This window comes from Periplaneta americana, chromosome 16 (assembly GCF_040183065.1).
Source record: "Periplaneta americana isolate PAMFEO1 chromosome 16, P.americana_PAMFEO1_priV1, whole genome shotgun sequence".
NCBI lineage: Eukaryota > Metazoa > Arthropoda > Insecta > Blattodea > Blattidae > Periplaneta > Periplaneta americana.
The window spans coordinates 156,291,891-156,314,305 of record NC_091132.1 but is presented as its reverse complement, the minus strand read 5'-3'; the positions used below and the strand labels follow the sequence as shown (position 1 = coordinate 156,314,305).

Genomic DNA, 22,415 nt, shown 5'->3' with positions numbered 1-22,415 from the left:
ATTATCCATTTCCTTACTAATTTCAAAAGATAATCAGAAGTTCATTCGAATTCCAACCAAAAGTCAATTGGTTATTAATTTATCTACCTTTAGGAAGTACAGTATATGTACGCTGGAATCTTAGAAGTGGAGTGACAATAATTTAATTGGTCTTGGAACAGATTTGATTCTTGAATATTATATACTATACTTTGTTGTATATTTACGTCTAGTAACCTATTAATGCTAATACTAATAATAATGTAAAGGAATAAAAGAATAGAACATAGCAATACATTTTTCATTATTATTGAAACTATTTAGAATAACCTTCCAACATTAAGGTAAGAGATAGAATAAGTATCATTAATATTTACTATTACAAGTTATGTCATGTTGCAGAGAATTCTATTGTTGAATTGTTACTTGGTTTCATGTTTCAAGTTTGAAAAAGAAATTTCTTGTTACACTTACTCTGAATGTTTCCAAGCTACATATTCTCGCAGTGTATTTGATAATGTGTTGTTATACTTATGGACTCGACTTTCTTCTGTTTTCTCTGTATTTTTGTCTAAAATTACGGTTTCAAATGATTTTGTTTTAGGTGTACATGCACATATTATCGCAATTAGGCCTACTTCATAAAGATTTAAGATATCAAACTAAAATATAATAACTCTTACCGTATTTCTCAGTTCGGAATCATATTCACATCAGAGTGATAGAAACTATGGGTGAAGATGTGTTCCTAGTTGTTGAAATGTTAAGTTAATTTATACACGCTTTAAAATCTATGTAATATCGCGTATGACGATATTTGGGTATATCAGTAGTCAGTGAACTGTTACGATTCTATTTCTATTTTCGTATAATTAAATGGCTTGTATTCTTTTGAACGTCATTTTAATTTTATTAATGCCTAGCCATATCCGTGCACTTTTCTGCACTTATTACAAATAATTAAGTAGTAGGTACCCATGTATTTTAAAATCACGTTTTGTTATTGCTTAGTGAATAATTAGCTAGACAAATTATTGGAGATACTTTAGTTTAACGAGGTCGTCCTGTTTAGGCTATGTCTCATACAGTACAGGCTACTATAATTTCGTAACAGCATCAAGTATCAATAAGGGCAAAATATAACAAATACAGGAGTCACACAATTTTACTACTGAGGTCAAATAAGTATATCGATATTAGTGCAATATTAATTTATCAGTATTTTTATTATTTTTGTTATTATTAAATATTCTCTAAAGACACCATCTTTATGGCTGTGTCTTTTCGAAAATTCGTGATAAATTTTACTACCTTCAAATAGGATTAAATTTGACAACATATCATTGATTGAACATTAGTTTCTGCATTGTAACGGGAATAAATTAGGTTTTAATCCCACTTTATGCGGCATTTCGCTTAGTCATCAATTCCCTCGACCACACCTGTGGAGTAACGGTTAGCGCGTCTGGCCGCGAAATCAGGTGGCCCGTGTTCGATTCCCGGATGGGGCAATTTACCAGGTTGAGGGTTTTTCCTAGGTTTTCCTTCAACCCAATATGAGTAAATGCTGGGTAACTTTGGGTGCTGGACCCCGGACTCATTTCACTGGCATTATCATCTTCATCCCATTTAGACGCTAAATAAACTTAGATGTTGATAAAACGTCGTAAAATAACCTACTGTAAAAAATCAATTCACTCACGAGTTACCGCGATTACATATAGCCAATGTCCATATATAGCAGTGGTACTCACTAGCAATTACAAGAGAAACAGTATCTGTCAGAGAGCCACATCAAATTTCACTCTACTGAAGCTTGGTCTCATGCAGCGTTATTACATTTTTGGATAAACACATTCATTACTGATTACTGTCATTGATTTTTATATTAATAGTTGTTTTAGGCATATATTATTATTATTATTATTATTATTATTATTATTATTATTATTATTATTATTATTATTATTATTATTGTTGTTCCTGCTACTACATAATTTTAAGATAACTTAGTTATATAGATTTCTGTTGTGAAATTGAAGGTTGAACTTCGCTACTCTCCTGTACAATTTTGTCAGTACGACCTGGTTGTTTTGTGACTGATATCTTCAGCAGGTTTTCCAAGTTCACATTGGTCAGACGAGATCTGTGTTTACCATTGATGAACTTTATCTTGCTGAAAGTTATTTCACAAATATACGTTGATCCAAAAAGACACAACACTTTATATACACACGATACCAAGTTTTCGAACTATTTTTCTGTAACTGTATTGCAAAATTCTAATACGAATTCGTTTTTCGTTTCTCTTGAAAAACACCTTCTAATTCTGAATCCCGCTGGAGATCAATAAGTTCATTTTTGAGATTTCTAATCTCAGTGCCAAAAATTGACAATCTAGTTACATCTGCTGTCGTCACTGACTAGGGAATTTCGACTAATCGAAATGGGTTTCAATGGTCTTAAATCTCGCGCCGAAATCATGGCGTAGTTCAGTGAGCAATTCTATGGTGGGTTGCAGTTCTTACCTACTGCCTTCGTTCATTGTATATCAGGGTGTGAATCATTGATATGAATGTTGATACCCTTCTCGTAATGAAGGAAGCCACCACAATCCGGACATTTCGTCTCCAGCTTTGCTCACCACATTTTCATTTATAAACTACAGAAATGGATTGATTCAGCGATATTCGATGAGGAAAGAAAGATATGATTATCTTAAACTCGTAGACAACAACAGTTAGGAAAATAATAGAGCATAGTTTATGAAGATAAACTGTATAGAATTCAATATTGGTATACTAAACTTGGTGCAAAATCAGAAAAATTAAATATTACAGATCGAAATTAATAGGAAAATCAAAGCAAGTTGTAAACTAAACATTTTCTATTGCAAAATCGTCGGAATTTGCTCAACCCTCGTTTCACTCTAGGGTGTCTCCATGTAGAGGGTGATTCAGTAACAGATTGCAAGAATTAAACATCAAATAGAGGATACCGTACTGAACATTTTGGGATATTATGAAACTTGAGGTCTGTGAACCCAGATTAAGGCTAACATGTCAGTTTCGCTGTAAATATCAAGGTCGGCATTGCAGATTGCAAGATCATCTCATTGGGCCATATCGCCTACCTGAGCGTCTGAATGACCACTTAGGTACCCATTTATTTGCGGCTTGTGAAAAGAATTTTGCAGAGTAGTTCAATGGAACAAAAGCGGGCAGTCGTGGTTTTTTCACAGTTTTCCTTCATACACGAGGGATTTTTAGCCATCGAGTACAATCAACCAAAAAATATTATGTGGTGACTAGGGAATAATCCAGAGTCTTATTGTTTCCTTTCCTGAACTACGCAAATATTGCTGTTAATCTAGCACAGTATTGAAGATTGCTAAATATAATGCACAGTAGTATATTATATGCAGTAATGGCCGAAATATTAAACAACTATGCACAGTTAATTTTGCATATTCATCATCGGATACATTAATAACATGTATAAGAAATGGTTTTGCATAAAAATATACATTTGCATATGATTCCTGGTCTTATTCATCGTAATGTGAAGCACATACTGTCCGGTGTGATCAGGCTGTGGCATACAGACACATAGAGAGCAACTTGTAAAGTTAGAAGTCCCTTTGTAACACCCTGTAATGAATTGCTCATTTAAGATATCTCTTTGTACTGCAGGAACGGAATTTCTTAGATCAGCATGTGACTGGTATAAAGGAGGAATATGAAGACCACAGCCAAGATCTCTCAACTGAGATAAAATTTGAGGAAGATCCGGGGCCTATTTTGCTCCCTGTAGTGAAACATGAACCTGAGGTGAGTGCAGCATAAAGATTGCACTGTGTGTTCTTCTTCCAGTGTTTGTCTTATGTTTTGATTGTAATGGACACTGTCTTTTTTTACAACAGTACCTCCAGCATCTTTCAGTCTGTGAGAGTGACAATAAAATTTCATATATACAGGGTGATTCACGTAAATTGTGTAATATTCTATAATGTTATTTCTGGAATTCTTCTGTTGAAAAATGGTCATTTGAATATATTTTCATTTATAAAAGTTTAACCATTTAAATTATGTACAACAATGGTACTGGATGTATTATAAATTCATTAAAGAACATTCACATTATTACCAACATAAAAAATTTGTATTAAAGCCAGATTTCAAAGATCCCACACATTGTCTTTAGTTCTCTGGCTGAAGATGTTGAACTCGCTGCAAATGATAGGGGTACATTACCTCATCCTTCAGTGTTCTCCACAAATACTTAGAGAAATACCTAGTCGTCTGGATATGTAACTGCCACTCGTGCGTGGGCCTTTTTCTGTTTCATTCTTGGCAACTACAAGATCATATGCCTTCGCAACACAGGGGACTTAAAAGTGCGAACTAAAACAATACATGACAACATTGTGTGATCCGGAAATTTTCTTCTTTATTCGTCCACAGAATTATTAGCATTCCCGCCACAAAAGCCATACACATGAATCATATCTGCGTACTCGATATTGTAAAAATGTAACGGCATTTTTGTTAACATACACGCACTGAATCACAGACAATGACACACTACGACGGAGATCTTGCTGTGTGCCTGCTTGTGTGTAAGGGACATTGTGCGAATTATCTCTCTGCCTTCTGACGTCACAAGACCCTGTGTCGCCTGTAATATCAGCTGCACTGTAATGCTCGTAGCACTCATGGAAGCATTATTTTCGTAGGAAAGGAAAACCCGAGCACTCAATCCTTACATGAGAAATGATGAAATTATACCGAAAGTGGCTTTAAAAATCAAGGGAATGAAAAGTGATAATGAATTTTTCTTTCACCTGCAAAAATCTATTTCAATGCACACAAGTTAGCCGATTTTGGAGGCACAGTGACGATATGTAACATTATGTCATTGGCAAAAAAAGAGTTGGGAAATTTTTTTTGGAACTAAACATAGTTTTTTCTTCTTCTCGTCAGTAAGATTGAATGATTCAGTGGAGGATGGAATTTTTTAGCAGTTACCTATCCGTGGTAGATTCTGAATTGTTGTCTGCTGTAACATATTTGTATCTCTTGTTTTGCATTCCTGCTATTACTTAGAGCTTAAAAATAATAATAGTTTGCTTTTATCTGTAAATGATGACATATGTGGGGAAACTGGAACTGGCCATCCTACTCTATTATCTTCTAGCCTAGTAGGTTGTTGGTATCACCTGTGAAGTTCAGGCGAGTCTTTGGACATTCGACTAAACAACAAAAATAACAAATGATAGCAGTCTGCATCAAGCGAAAACCTGCAAACATGCTTCTGTTAATAAGAAATAAGATTATGAAAAGAACCCCTCTGTGTCTCGGTTAAAAGTGTTCATAGGAAGTCATTATTTTTTTGTGCCAAATTGTGGCACCATTATGCAACTTTTTCGAACCCTTAGATTTTTAATTCCAAAAAAAAAAAAAAATTGTTGGCCATTTTCGATATGGCCTACTATTTACCAAAAGAAGATTGTCCTTACAGTTACCATCCAGACAGTAGAACACGTAGACTCTGATTCACATAAAGACTAGGAAAGAAACTCATGAAAGAGAGTAAAAATCTGTAAGTTTTAATTGACAAATGCGGTATCTTAGTTAAAAGAGAAATTCGATCACGTATACAAGAACTATCATAGATGGTGAAGCCATTACTATTTTATGGGCTTAAGTGAACATAAATCTACAAGAATGAAGGAAGTTTCATTGAATTACTTAGCTTGTTACTGCGTAGATGAAGAATTTCTTCAAAAGTCTTAATATGCTGTGTTAGTGATGGGGTAGATTTAGTGCTCGGATTTGCATGGTTGATTTCTGCATGGTGGGGAGTATTCATATTAAAGGCCTTGGACAACGAAGAACCAATCATATGCCAAAAGGAGAACCTACGACCTATCATTGGAATTCCTCTCATATAAATATATATATATAAGCTCGCACACCATTTCCTTATTCCAGTGGTCTGAAGATGACCATAAGACAGCGGTCGAAACGTCAGCCACTAGCACCAAGACAACGCGGTATAAGCCCGGGAATTTCTCCACAGACCATGTACACCGGCTGCGGAAGCCTATGCCTACACTTAATCCAGAGTCATTTATTATTATTATTTTTTTTGCAATACAACTCAAATTTTGGGTTTAATCCAACACAATCTTAAATGCTACAATATATGCACAATAGTATATTATATACAGGAATGGCTGAAAAATGTACAATCACCTTTTCGTATTATTACAGACGTTCATAACATGTCTACAAATTGTTTTTCCTTGAAAAATTTACATTTGCATATGAATCCTGGCCCTATCCATCACGTCAAGCCATTACATGCGGGTATATAGAGAGCACTTGTAACGTTAGAAGTCGTCCTTTAATAGTTGTTCAATAAATTGCTCTTTTAAGACGTCTCTTTGTACTGCAGGAACGAAATTTCTTGGATCATTACGTGACTGGCATGAAAGAGGAATATTTGAACCAGAGCTCTGATCTCATATCAGAGGTGAAATTTGAGGAAGATCCTGTGCCAATTTCGTTCCCTGTGGTCAAACAAGAACCAGAGGTGAGTGGAGCAAAAGGAATGCACTGTGTGTTCTTCTGCCAGTTTTATATTGTATTTAGATTGTAACAGACACTACCTCTTGCAGTGCCTTTCACTGTATAATGGAGGCAAAAACACTTATCACTGTTTACTATTAGAAGTCATGTCATGTTGCGGAGTACTAATGTTGAACAGTTATATCGTTTTATGTTTTAATTATGAAAACGAAAGAGGTTGTTGCATTTAGGCCCGGTTGCAGAAACACTGATCAAATATGTTTGGTGATCAAGAAGGGTTTGATAGACAATCAGTTCTATTTCTGTTGCAGAAAGAACTATCAGTATTTGATCGGAGATCAGTCTTCCATCAGATTTCATCTGCAGAATTTTGCTGGTTAAGTGACTGATCACTGATCAAGTATTTGTTATTCTCTTTACAGTGCAGTTACTGCAATTTATATAGTAAATAGTTATAGCGTAATAATATTGTTTTCGACATAACGGATTCTTCTGATGATGAAATTTTAGAATGAAGAAATGTTGTTAAGAAGAAGGCATTTCCGTGATAGACGTGAATTATTTTGATGTATAATGACAGAGAATTTGAGCAAAGCTTTAGGTTAAGTAAGGATTGGTGTGTTTCGTTGCTATTAATAATCGAAACAAATATATGCAGACAGACAACTCGAAACCTTCCAGTTTCTCCTGTGAACCAAATTCTAATAACACTGAGATTTTATGCTGTTTAAATTTTTCAGGCAGTCTTGGGTGATCTTGGGGTCCACAAATTAATTATTTGCCGAGTAGTTAGGAATGTTACGCATGAAATTGTTTTTTTATCGCAGGATCTCGTAAAGCCCCCAACCTCAGACATTAACGACTTGAAATCCAGAAAGAATTTTCAGACACATCAGGATTTCCAAGAGTAGTCGGTTGTAAATATTGCTCACATCCCCATTCAATCATCTGGTTGAAATAATGCAGAACTTTATGAAATAGAAAAGGTTTCTTTTCTGTGAATGTACAGGCAATATGTAGCCTACACCATCATTGAAATTCTGGAATGTTGTAACCTGTTGGCAGGGTTCTACACATGACAACACAATATTACGAGCCCAGATTGTAAACAGAGCGATGGCAAATGGAATTCTTTTTGGGCTTTGGAGGCAATGCATGTTCCAATTTCTTGTCGATTTCCCTAGCAAATCCCACAACAGAAGCCCCCTCACGTTTTTTGTTTGCTTTATTTTTTTTCACTATATTGTAGTCTACATACAAATAGAATCCACCTGTTTCCTTTCTACAAAAAGCAACAAAACAGCCAAGCATTCACTTGTTTTCCTACTCACCGCCAGTTGATGCATTCGTTTCGGGACTTTTAAAGAGCATCAGATTGCCTGTGGTTGCTAAATAGCGCTATTGTCAAATGCATTTCTTTCTCAAATCAGCCATTAGTAAATCGATACAAGTTGATTGGAGATTCACGTTTGTGCAACGCAATGAAAAATGAAATAAATCAGACATCAACTGATTGGCGATCAGGGACTGGTTTGATTTGCATTTCTGCAACCGTAATGGTTGCCAAGTTACACATTCGAACAGTGTGTTTGAAAAAATGTTGCTCTTAAGGACTCTATTTCTTGTTTTCTTCTCTGCATCTTTGTCTAAAATTCTCGACGCCTTTTACCGTTTCCAAATAATTGAGTTTTCTTTAAACGCGTGTGCAAACTTCATCACCTGCCTTCATTTCTTGCTCACCCGTTGTTTTCAAGTATTTATGTATTTGCAATATATTTCTGTAGAACATTATTTTACCCGTAGAGAAAATATATTTTGTAAATTTAAGATAAATGTTCATATATATATATATATATATATGTGTGTGTGCAGGCAGAGCATGCATGAAACTACTGTTTATTTTATTTACTCTTTTCATGTTACCGACTTCATGAAATGGTTGAACGAATTTTTTATCTACGGTGTAATGATTATTATTATGGTCATAGCAAAGGAATCTTTGTATACTGGAGCTTTAGTATAATTTCATAGTGCATGATATTTCCAGGCAGAAATTATGGAGTTAAACTGGAATAAATTAGACAGTATTAACATTGTTAACCATATACTGTATCCGCAACGTTTAATTATCAGTAGAATGTGTTTGTTAACTGCTGGTAGAATGAGCAGAGAAGTACTATCGAAAGCAAACTGAACCAGACCATTATATACCTTAATGTAAAAGTTACCTGGTTGAAGTTTTTTCTGGGTTTATCCTTTAAACAAATGAAAACAAATTCTGTTTAACTTTCGATGCTGGACGCTGGATTCATTTCGCTGGCATTATCATCTTTATTTTGCTCAGACAGTACATAGCCATTACAGTTGACAGTGTCGTAAAAAAACCACTTCAATGACTTCTGCCTGATGCTTTTCCAATTCAATGCGGGCTAAAGCAAGGAGATGCACTATCACCTTTACTTTTTAACTTCACTCTAGAATATGGCATTAGGAAAGTTTAGGATAACACAGAGGATCTAGAATTGAACATGTTACATCAGCTTCTCGTCAATGAGGGTGACGTGAATATGTTAGGAGAAAATCCAAAAACCGATTAGGGTAAAAACGGAAATTTCATTTGAACCAAGCAAAGAGATAGGTTTGGACGTAAATCCCGACAAGACAAAGTATATAAATATGTCTCGAGATCAGAATATTCTACGAAGTGGAAATGTAAAAATTGGAGATTTATCCTTCGAAGAGGTTGAAAAATTCAAATATCATTGAGGAACAGTAACAAATATAAACGATACTTGGAAGAGGAAATTAAACGCAGAATAAATATGGGAAATGTGTGTTATTATTCGGTTGAGGAGCTTTTGTCATCTAGTCTTCTGTCAAAAAATCTGAAAGTTAGAATTTATAAAACAGTTATATTACCAGTTGTTCTGTATGGTTGTGAAACTTGGACTCTGACTTTGAGAGAGGAACATAGATTAAGAGTTTTTGAGAATAAGGTTCTTACGAAAATATTTGTGGCTAAAAGGGGTGAAGTTACAGGAGAATGGAGAAAGTTACACAATTCAGAACTGCATGCATTGTATTCTTGACCTAACATAATTAGGAACATTAAATCCAGACGTTTGAGATGGGCAGGGCATGTTAGCACATACAGGCGAATCCAGAAATGCATATACTGTAGAGTGTTAGTAGGGGGGCCAGAGGGAAAAAGACCTTTGGGGAGACGGAGACGTAGATGGGAGGATAATATTAAAATGGACTTTTCGGATGTGGGATATGGTAATAGAGACTGGATGAATCTTGGACAAGATATGGACCGATGGTGGGCTTATGTGAGGGCAGCAATGAACGTCCGGATTCCTTACAAGCCATTTGTAAGTAAGTAAGTAATTAATTTAATGTAATTACAATTATATTTTTATTTGTCTTTATAAAAGAAAATGTTTCGCTCGTTAAATACTTACCAACACATGTGATGATATTGTATGTTTTCGAATTTCCTAAATAACAAACTAAAAAATAAACATGCATAAGTATCACTCAGTATTCCACTCGAATAATTCTCTGTCATTAAATTTTGAATTTCTATCATAATCTTTAAATAAAGATACATAAATTGTGTTAGTTCAATTTGTGAATGATATGTATTTTGTTTGTCTTCTCTAATTTTTTTTTTTTTTTTTTTTGCATCTTTACTTTTCATATTTATTGCCTGGTATGTTGGCTGAGAAATAGTTAATCTAATATTAAAACTATTTTGTTTAATATAACAATGCATATGTAAATTTATCTGATTTATATGTATTTTGTAGCAATCATTCCCTCCTAAAACACTCAAAATTCCCGTCCTACTTTGAAACAACAGCGTTATGTTATATGCCGCAGGATTTTTAATAACGCCTTCATTGTGCCACATGTTCAAAACTGGTGCAAAACGCTGTTCTATAAGGAAAAGAATTATCCCATGAAAAATATGCTCCAAGATTTCTCTTTTAGCTAAACTCTGGTAGGGCTAATATGACTTAAACGGAATTCTGTGGCATCTAAAATTGATGCGTTTTTGTTAATGTAAATTGTGCTATCTTTCTGTTTTATTTGCTCTGTATTAGGAAGAGCAGAGTGACTTGCACCAACTGAATGAGGAGTCTAGGGTGGAAGTAACGGCAGAGGACAAGATTTTCATTGGAAGGTGAGTGTCATGCCATGTCATGTAGAGATTTCATTGTGTTTTAAGTTTTCGTTTACTTGAATGCCCAGCAGCAGTTTCAAAAGAACTGTCTGTCTGAGTCATCCAGCAATAATCAGTCATCACATTCGCATCCACTTCCCTTGATATCTGGTTTCCATAAGTACTGTTCAAACTTTTGTTTATGTTCGTCACTAAAAGTGCCTAGATTTACAGAGAAAATGCTGGGTAACTTTCGGTTCTGGACCCCGGACTTATTTCACCGGCATTATCACCTTCATTTCATTCAGACGCTAAATAACCTAGATGTTGTTAAAGCGTCGTAAAATAACCCAATAAAATAAAAATACAGAGAAAATAATGCAGATGTACATGCAAGGCATATGACTCGGTAAAGAGAGAAGTTGTATATGATATTCTTAGTGATTTTGGTATTCCCAAAAAATTGGTTCGATTAATTAAAATGTGTCTCAGTAAAACGTACAGCAGAGTCCGTATAGGTCAGTTTCTGTCAGATGCGTTTCCAATTCACTGAGGGCTAAAGCAAGGAGATGCACTATCACCTTTACTTTTTAACTTTGCTCTATAGTATGCCATTAGGAAAGTCCAGGATAATAGAGAGGGTCTGGAATTGAACGGGTTACATCAGCTGCTTGTCTATGCACATGACGTGAATATGGTAGGAGAAAATCCACAAACGATTAGGCAAAATACAGAAATTTTACTTGACGTAAGTAAAGAGATAGGTTTGGGAGTAAATCCCGAAAAGACAAAGTATATGATTATGTCTCCTGAGGAGAATATTGTACGAAATAGAAATATAAAATTGGAAAATTATCCTTTGAAGAGGTGCAAAAATTCAAATACCTGGGAGCAACATTAACAAATATAAATGATACTCGAGTGGAAATTAGACACACAATATATGTGAGAAATGCCTGTTATTATTCTGTTGAGAAGCTTTTATCATCCAGTCTGCTGTCAAAAAATCTGAAAGTAAGAATTTATAAAACAGTTATATTATCGGTTGTTCTTTATAGTTGTGAAACTTTCAGAGAGCAACATAGGTTAAAGGTGTTTGAGAATAAGGTACTTAGGAAAATATTTGGGGCTAAAAGGGATGAAGTTTCGGGACAATGGAGAAAGTTACACAACACAGAACTGCACGCATTGTATTCTTCACCTGACATAATTAGGAACATAAATCCAGGCGTTTGAGATAGGCAGTGCATGTAGCATATATGGGTGAATTCAGAAATGCATGTAGAGTGTTAGTTGGTAGGTCGGAGGGAAAGAGACTTTGGGGCAGGCTGAGGCGTAGATTGGAGGATAATATTAAAATGTATTTGAGGGAGGTGTGATATGATGATAGAGACTGAATTAATCTTCCTCAAGATAGGGACTGATGGCAGGGTTATGTGAGGGTAGCAATGAACCTCTGGGTTCCTTAAAAGTCAGTAAGTAAGTACAGGCATGAAGTGGTTATATTGCAAGTCAGGAAAATATTGAACTACCATTTTGAATCCATTGCAAGTATTTTTTTGTGAATCGCTCATCACCTTTGCAGTCTCTGTGTAACATTAATTTGCCTACTTTATGTATTTTTTCATTTCTTTATTTCATTCTTTCTTCGTCTGTCCGTTCGTTCATGCATTCTGGTGTGCTTAAGGGGATCAGTCTTTCACTTTCACACTACTACATTTACAACTACAATAATACATACAATGGTTGTTGAGGAATGTTGTTTCACCAGGTTCTGATTTCTTTTCCCTTCCACTCAGTAGACCTAGCCCTACCGTCTCTCTCACACAGGAAACATGTTGGGTTTGTTATTAACTAATGCAGACTCTTAGCAATAAAGCCATTCACTCTGTTACTCTCCAATATATCTCACAGACAGTGAGTTTAGAGCAGTGCTGTCACGAAACAGCATGGCAACTTATGGTTTTGAAGTTATGGTTATGGGATAGCTCCATGCTTCTCTGTAAAAGACTGCATTAAACTGTATCACTACCAGCGTTAGGGCTGGGATGTACAAAGTAAGTAAGGAATTGTAGTTGTAGAGAAACTCAAAATCATATAAATCAGATAGTATATGTTATTAATACCTACCTAAGATGCGTCTTGCACAATAATAATCAGCATTAAAACAGGTGTATCGAATTTAGAAAAATTCTATAAAATACAGACAACTAAGACAGTAACATAATTTACATATTAAAATATTTGTGATATATAATAATGATTTTATGACTATTTTTTTATAAATGAACAATACTGCTCTTTAAATTATATTCTTCTAAATGAAAATGATATATACTGTACTTGAATTTTATTGTGCCACGAAATATTGGAAGAAAGAACCATGAACTGGTACGTAGATACACGCACAAACTGAATAACAAAGAAATAGTTACTTCCTAAGCTTATATTTCATTGCTTATTAGTTGCAATTGCAATGCGTACTTAAAATTTCGAGAAGCATTTCCTTATATTACAAGAGTTGATTTTTCTCACTCAGAGGATTCTTTATTGTGCTATGCTGTAGTTATTCTTATTCTGGTTGGTTTCATTAGTTTGTCCAAAGTCTTTATTTTGCATTATCAAAAATGAGGCCCATCATTATCTGCATATATATATATATATATATATATATATATATATAACTCTCGGAATTCTATAAAATTTGGAATGCCACTTTGCTTAGACCAGACGTGGGCAGTTAAAGAGATGCGCCATACTACTCTGATTGTTGCAACATGCATCACCTGTTAACGTAATACTCAGTGGTGGATTGCGTGAAGTATTGAAACACGAAACATTAAGTAATTAAGCAGGACAAGAAGATACAGTTTTCTGCAAATGTTATTTTTATGAATAATGACAATGAAAGAATCAAATTTTCCAAAACAAGTACAAACTATTTTACAAAAAGCTGAAACATAACTGTATTTTCAATATTTAAACAATTACTGTAAAAACCTTATAAAATGACATAAAAAGTACAATTCTGCAACAGTTAAAATGTAATGCCATAATCTGAACCTATTTATTTTGAAAGGGCATCAGTCACTGATTTGCATCATTTGAAAATAAAATTAAGGAACTAAGAAAAAATAGATTCTTAACAAAATATCAAGCACATTACTAAGAAACAAAAAAACAACAATTATGCTATTTTTTAAATTTCTTGCTGAAGTCCTTTGTTGTTTTTGTCAATTTACGTCAATTGACTCATGCTCTTAAAAGAAAGGTTTCATTTATTCTTCTTCATCACGTAAATCAGCAAATGTTTGAAAATTTGGAGTTATGTCAGACATTGCAATTGTGAGCTGATGGAATAAATTTTCGTCTGAAATGCGTTATCTTGATTTGGATATTACAATGGCCAACTGAGAGAAAAACTGTTCACAAATAAAGGTTGAGCCAAACATAGAAGCAATTTTCATAACAAAATTCCGAAGATGTGAATATTTTAGTTTGCAAAGTTGTTTATATATATATCTAAGCGAGCCATATTTGTGCACTTGCACTTGGTAAACGTGTCATTTTTCAGTCGAAGGACTTCTAACTGAAGGTCTAATCTTACACATTGATCATTAACGGAGAATGCATTAAAATAATAGAAATTCATTCTCTAATTTATTAAAATCACTGAATCTTTTGTCTGTGAATTCATTTATTACATTTTCCAATATTTGATAAAGTGGCTAATGTTAACATCGGGTGATAGATTAAGCGATTTTAAAGAAGGAAAATGATAAAATTCTCTCTGAATTAACTGTATCAGAAATAGACGCAGTTGTGACACAAACAGCTTTAATTCATCGTACATGTGTACGATATTTTTATCTTTTGCTTGAAGAGAAATGGTGAAATCGGTAAGAGTGCAGGTTATGTCGCACAGGAAAGCCAAATCAATGACCCATCTCTCGTCTGTCAATTCATTTATCGTTTCACCCCGAAAAGGAAACGCATTATGATTATAACGTCGCTTTACAAGCAAAATCCATTAAGTCAGAAATATTACTTCTGAGAAAAAGGAATATGTACTTTACATTGGCCTACTGCATATGTATAAAGTTAGAATTGGAAAATAAAATACAATTAAAAAGAAATAACTTACTCAAATTAATAATTTGAGGATTCAGTTTTGTCGGAATAAAAGCGCCTTTTTCTCAGACATAATATTTTTACTTAATGTGTTTTGTTTGTAAACCGAAGATATTATTACGTTACTATTACTTACTATCCACCACCACCACCACCAGTATTATTATTCCTATTATTATAAAAATAAAATAAAATAAAATATTCTATTAAAATGAGTCTTTTCATAATGTCGCTGAACATGCTAGTAAAATTTTGTAGCATAATAAGCACCTAACGCTTTCCCCTTCTTCACAACAAAAGAATTCATTTTCCCATTCTTTGTGGAAATAATATTTTTCGACTTTTTTTCTTCAGGAGCTTCCTCAGAGAGCGACTTTTTTTTTAGTGAAATCCACCTCTGTACCTCAACCGGTCGGACAGGTTCCCCGCATAAACAGCTAGGGGTGTGGAGGGAGGGAGATCACGTCATTCCGTTCGACCCCATTCGACATGTACTACTGATGCCCACGTCTGGCTTAGACAATATCACTAATAGTGTAAGAAACAAATCAACCGTAATCAAGTCCTAGAGTGGAGTAACATGGGAAGCTCTTAGCAGACACTGAACCAAACATATACTGTATTGATCCAACCAACACTGCAAATCGTTCATTCATTCATAGTATTTTGCTTGAGGGTAGGTATTCTTTGCAAACCCAGTATTCTCCAGTCTTTCCTATTTCCTGCCTTTCCCATAGTCTCCACATATAACCCATATGTCTTAATGTCTTCTATCATCAGAAGCTTGAGGTCAGTTTCCTGCCAGGCAAAATTGGGCGCATGTGGCAGTGTCCACTTTTTCTTCCATTTCCAGCTGATACATTGGGTAATGCAGGGTTCATTCTATGGAGTGTGTGTACCAAGAGCTACCATACAAACAAGCTCTGGCTTTCTCAATACTACAATCGTAGATCTCTGGGTGATGCATGGACATAGTAGCCGTTCACCTAGTTCTAGCAGGAATATTCGTCTATAATGTTTTGTTTAATTTTTTATTCAGGTTTCTAGAGAGTGCTCACACAAATGACGTCATGTGTGTTCCCTTCACAAGTTGTGTACTGTCTAGAAATCTTGTGTATAGTATCCACCCCTGCTTACAGTCGAGTATTACTATTGAAATGAAATTGTTGTCTCCCTGTCTCTCTGTGATGACAGCAGCACAACAGAGTCTTTTTTTTTTTTATTTTTATTTTTTTTTTGTTTCTTGGATTATATAATGTCAGTCAAATCACCATGACCCCAAAGAGAGACGACTCATCCTGTTTCCCTCCAGTGTACACTTACATGTTATGAGTATGATATGTATTTGCATCTGCTAACGTCCAGACTTTTATACTGTAACGTTTATTTCTACTTTTAACCACAACCCGTAAATATGCGACTTTTATACTTAATAATTTACCCTACAACAATGGCTACTCCTCTCAACACAACAACGCAATAGTCGTATTGCACTCCACACGACGACAATGACAATATACACGTGTATTGCTGAGATCAACAATGTACTCCTAATTTCAACTAATGTTCACAAAGAACAAAACTATCAGTTCTCAGTTCGCAGTTCATTCGCCTTGGCTAGTTCAAGTTCACTCACGTTCACTGTGCGCCGAACCGAAGCCTTCCAGATACACAACACATCAAACCCAAGCCTTCCAAACGTCGAACCCAGCCCTACAGATGCGGTTCCTTGCACGTCGAACCCAGATCTACCTGGCTCGGAGTTTTCTTATCATTAAGTGGAGAGAAAAAGTTATATTTAGTAAGCCTATATTCTTTTACATTTGTAAATTACATTGTTGGAGAACTTTCAATGCATTGCTATTAGTTCAGTGTTCGCAGAACAACAAATATCAAGTTAGAGATAATACCAATACAGATTTTCTCATGATTACACTACTATGAAATGGAATTAGTAATGTTCCACTGCGAGATTTCCTATTTTAAAGTAACAAAATTAACGAACTACAAAGGTCTTATATATCTTAACAATAAGAGATAGTAAACGTTATAGCACATTTGCAATCCCGAATTTCGAAACAATCACATAAAATACCTAGCTCGTGTCCAAAAAAGTAAGGCCAAGGCAGTTGATTTTGGACAGACAAGTTTGTTAAAAATAAAAGGTAAAAGGTAACTAATAGTTGACTAACGGTTCGTAAGTCTTATTAAAATCATTGTACAGATGAAGTCCGAATTGTTGAGTCATTACTCATCAATTAATTACAAGTTTGTATCTCTAATAATAATGTACTTTCTCATGAAAATAGGTTTCGTTTATTTTATTATTCAATAAATTGTATATGTATTTGTTGCGACTATTTTATAGACTGATAGTATATTTGCTTCAGGATTGCAGCTACGAATGAGAGAAATGCATCATCAGATTTGGACAGTCTTGCACTTGAAGAGAATAAGACTGTGTGTGACATTCTGAAGAATTCAATTTCTTTGGGAAAAGGTGTGCGGACTCGTGAAGGTGAGAAGCAGTTGGAAATAGAACTTCCTAAGGTATGTTTCTCAACTGGAGAAAAACTGAACAGCCATTTGTCCAAGGACGTATGCAAGAAACCTTACAATTGTGATGTTTGTGCTAAAGGATTCTCTTGGTTGGGTAACTTAAAATCTCATAAACGCACGCACACTGGCGAGAAACCTTTCAAATGTCATGTTTGTGGAAAATGTTTTTCTCAGTCGTGTACCCTAAAAAACCATGAACAACTGCATACTGGCGAGAAACCTTTCAAATGTGATACTTGTGGTAAATGCTTCTCTCTTTCGAGAGGTCTAAAAAAACATGACCGACTGCACAAAGGCGAGAAACCTTTCAAATGTGATGTTTGTAATAAGTGTTTCTCGCATCAGAGTTCTCTGAAAAAACATAAACCTTTGCACTCTGGCGAGAAGCCTTTCAAATGTGATGTATGTGGCAAGTGCTTCTCTCGATCATGTAGCCTAAAAAACCATGAACGTTTGCATACTGGCGAGAAACCTTTCCAATGTGATATTTGTGGTATGTGTTTCACACTGTCGATAGGCCTAAAAAACCATGACCGACTGCACACAGGCGAGAAGCCTTTCAAATGTGATGTTTGTGATAAGTCTTTCTCGCATTTGAGTTCCCTCAAAAAACATAAACCTGTGCATTCCGGCGAGAAACTTTTCAAATGTTACGTTTGTGGTAAATGCTTTTCTGAATCGGGTAGCCTAAAAAATCATGAACGACTGCACACAGGCGAGAAACCTTTCAAATGTGATATCTGTGGCAAGTGCTTCTCACTGACGAGTGGCCTAAAAAACCATTACCGTCAGCACTCTGGCGAGAAACCTTTTAAATGTGATGTTTGTGGTAAACGTTACGCCCTGTTTCCTACACTGAGGGCCCATATACTTCAGCATACTGGTTTGAAGCCTTTTAAATGTGATGTTTGTAGTAAGTGTTTCTCATTGTTGGGTAATTTAAAAGTTCATAAACGCACGCACACTGGCGAGAAACCTTTCAGGTGTGATATTTGTCAAAAGTCTTTCTCTCATTTGAGTTCTTTGAAAAAACATGCACGTTCACACTCAAGAGAAACCTTTCAAACGTGACGTTTGTGGAAAATCTCGCGGTGAATCGCGTAGCCTAAAAAACCATGTAATTGTGCACTCTGGCGAGAAACCTTGGAAATGTGATGTTTGTGGTAAGGGCTTTTTCTTCAGTCGGGTGCCCTAAAAATGCATGAATGTCTGCACACAGGCGAAAAACATTTCGAATGTGATTATTTGTGGTAATGTCTCTCACTATCGACTAGCCTAAAAAGCCATGAACGTCTGCACACAGCCGATATATCTTTCAAATGTGATGTTTCTGGTAAATGCTTCTCTCAGTCGAGTAACCTAAAAGTAATAAACGTGTGCACACAGCCGAGAATTCTTTTACATGTAATGTTTGTTGTATGTCTCTCGCATTTGAGTTGTCCTAAAACACGTAAACATATGCACTCTGACGAGAAACCTATTAAATGTGATGTTTGTGGTAATGCTTCACTCAGTCGTGCACCCTAAAAAAAGCCGTATCAACGACTGTACACAGGCGAGAAACCTTTGAAATGTAATATTTGAGGTAAATCTCTTTGTCGATTGGCCTAAAAACCATGATCGACTGCACTCAGGCTAGAAACCTTTCAAATGAGATGTTAGTAGTAAGTCTTTGTCGCATTTGAATTCTCTGACAAAACATAAACCTGTGCACTCTGGCGAGAAACATTTCAGATGTGATGCTTGGGTTAAATGCTACTCTCACTCAACCTAAAAGTCCATGAACGACTGCACATATCCAAGAAACATTTTAAATGTGATGTTTGTTAATGTTACACACAGGCGAGTCATTTAGAATCTCACGAACGTCTTCACACAGGCGAAAAACCTTTTAAATGTGATGTTTGTGGTATGTGCTTCTCTTTGTTTAACTTAAAAGCTCATGAACGCAGACAAACACCGGCGAGAAGCATTTCAACTGTGATGTTTGTGGTAAGTCTTTCTCTCATTAGAGTTCTCTAAAAAAAAAAAAAAAAAAAAAACATGAACCTGTGCACACGGGGGAGAAATGTTTCAATGTGATGTTTGTGGTAATGGCTTTTCTCAGTCAGGTAACCTAACGATGCATGAACGTCTTCACACATGCGAGAAACCTTTGAAATGTGATGTTTGCGATAAGTTTTACCCATATCCGTGTGCCTTAAAGTCTCATCAACGTACACACTCTGGCGAGAAATCTTACAAAAGTGATGTTTGTGATAAATGCTTCTCTCACTCGAGTAATCTAAAAATGCATGAACGTTTGCACATAGCCGAGAAACTTTTCAAATGTGATGTTTGTTGGAAGTGTTACTCGAATTCGTATTACCTAAAAGTTCATGAGCGCCTGCACACTGGCGGAAGACTTTTTAAATGTATAGTTTGTGGTAATAGTTTCTCGATGTCCAATAACCTAAATAGCCACCTGCCCCAGCACACAGGCTAGTAACCTTTTCAATGCAATCTTTGTTGAAAATATTTCGCGGATTTGGTAAATCCTAAGAAAACATTAACGGGTACACACAGTATAGAAACGTTTCAAATGTGACGTTATTGGTAAGGATTTTACGATGTTGGTTAGTCCAAAAATAAATCTGCGCCGGCACACTGGCGAGAAGCCTTTCAAATGTTATGTTTGCTGTTGGTGTTGCTCAGATTGAAGTGCTCTAAGAATTCACTATCGCCTGCACCACCACACAGGCCAGAAACATTTCAATTGTGGCGTTTGTGGTGAAAGTTCCACACTTAAGTGTACTTTAAAAGGCTATGATCACCAGCACAGGGGCGAGGAGACTTTCAAATGCGATGTTGGTTTTGAGTGATTCTCTTAGTCGATAGTTATAAAAGTTATGAAATCTTTAACACAGACGAGAAACCTTCTAAATTTGACAGTCAATTTTGTTTAGCTAGTAAGTATAGCATAGGTATTGATGGACGGAAGCTTATATTCAATGAATCTTTTTAATGCAATTCTTCTGGTAAACGTTTCTCACTGTCGGGTATGCTAATAGGTTTTAACACTTATAGGCGAAAAGCCTTTCAATTCAGACATCTCTGTAAGGTGTTTATTTTCTAGGACTATTTTAACTATGTTCCATACATACTGATGAAAAGATTTAGTAATGCGATGTCTGTGTAACGTATTTTCCCAAATGCTGTGAACTAAAATCTTTAGGCATCATCCATAATAAACCGGGAACGAAAACTTCAACGAGAACGAAAATGTTGTTAAAATACATATATTGAAAATTGAGCATTCGCAATTAACAACAAACCATCACTCCGTTGCTCTCATAAAGCTATTTCCTCGTTGTATATTTTCTAGCTAGGAGGCTGTAAAGAGAATATCTACTTCATCCATCGTGTCTAATTAACTCAGAGTGTATCTGACCAAATTACCATTTAAATATAATTCTTAAAAGATTCTGCGTCATAAATTTTGAAGAATTTTAATCTGGGTGTTAAGGAACCGATTTCAATACATGATCAGAGTGATAATAGGTGGAAGAAGTATAAAGTGCATACAACTTGCAGATGATATGGCGTTGTTAGCAGAAGAGGAAACGATACTAATGTATATGCTAATGGAGCTAAATGACAGCTGTGATCAGTATGGGATGAGGATAATAGAAATAAGACGAGGACCATGGTCATAGGAAAAAGAAAGAAGGAAAATAAAATTGCGAATTCTAAGTGAGACAGTAGGACAAGTGGACAGCTTCAAATACTTTGGGTGTACCTATACTCTGAACAGTAACATGAGCTGCAGCCAGGAGGTGGAAAGAAGAATAGCAATGCAAAGGAAGCTTTTGATAGAAAAGGGAGTATCTTCTGCAGACCTCATGAAGAAGAAGAACTAAGGAAGGGACTAGTGATATGTTTTGTATGAGGTGTGACATTGTATGGGGCTGAAACATGGACATTACGACGAAGTGAAGAGAAGCGAATAGAAGAATTTGAAATGTGGATATGGAGAAGGATGGAACTTATGAAGTGGGCAAACAGAATACGAAATGATGGTGTGTTGGAAAGAGAGGGTGAAGAAATAATGATGCTGAAATTTATCAGAAAGAGGAAAAGAAATTAGTTCGGTCACTAGTTGAGAAGAAACTGCCTACTGAAACATGAACTGGAAGGAAGAGAATGGGAGATGAGTTCGAGACAGGAAAAGGTTTCAAATAATAGACGACATTAAGATATATGCATCATATTAGGAGACAAAGAGGAAGGCAGTAAATGGGAAAGATTGGAGAAAGCTGAGTATGCAGTGAAAGACTTGTCCTTGTGCAGAACACAGAATGAATGAATGAATGAATGAATGAATGAATGAATGAATGAATGAATGAATGAACCTTTGTATATGTTAATTGGTTTGTACTCATGAAAAACGCCAGTGATCATTTATGCACATTGTTGTTTCCATTGATGGTTTATTGTGGATCATAAAACATTTTTGTAGTCATGCGGTGTACTTGTCAAAATTTTATTGAAGTAATAAAGTAACCATAATTGTATGTTTTTATCGTGTTATATCTTATTTGTGCTGCTTTTTATGGCTGTGGAAAAAGTGATGAAATATCAAAGAGGGTCAAATGAGGTTTTGTGCTACAAGATTAAGAAATATAACGGGCTATGTGAACTATAATGTACTAGGTATAATGAGGAATAAAATGAATGAATATGAATGTAGAAACAGATTATTTGCTTCAACTCTTGAATGCAAAAATTAATACCCCGTTTTTCAATCAAGAATAATTTTTCCTTAACCCTAGGATGCATGGCCTCTTGGACTTAAATCAATGCATAATGGGGGCCTCAAAGGCCCCATTATAAATTCAATGGATATTCTTTCTTATCTTTTAAGTTCAATTTCAATGTTGTGGTATTTTTATTCAGTTAGTTATTCAATATAGTGCTATAATAGAATAATTATACACTATGTATAT

The 22,415-nt window shown here is 35.3% G+C and overlaps 1 protein-coding gene across 2 annotated transcripts in view; it reads left to right on the top strand.

Annotated features, from left to right (window-relative positions):
* LOC138691516 (zinc finger protein 235-like) overlaps positions 1-21,989 on the top strand; it is a 29,169-nt gene extending 7,180 nt beyond the window's left edge. Inside the window, exons 2-5 of one of the 2 annotated variants that reach the window (XM_069813516.1) lie at positions 3,672-3,809; positions 6,439-6,576; positions 10,682-10,761; positions 17,262-21,989. In XM_069813516.1, coding sequence (XP_069669617.1) covers positions 3,672-3,809; positions 6,439-6,576; positions 10,682-10,761; positions 17,262-18,501 — 1,596 coding nt within the window. In that variant the 3' untranslated portion in view covers positions 18,502-21,989. Of the gene's footprint in view, positions 1-3,671; positions 3,810-6,438; positions 6,577-9,418; positions 9,947-10,681; positions 10,762-17,261 lie in introns of those variants that run through there. The other variant, XM_069813517.1, reaches the window with a different exon arrangement.
* Positions 21,990-22,415: the final 426 nt, after the last annotated feature.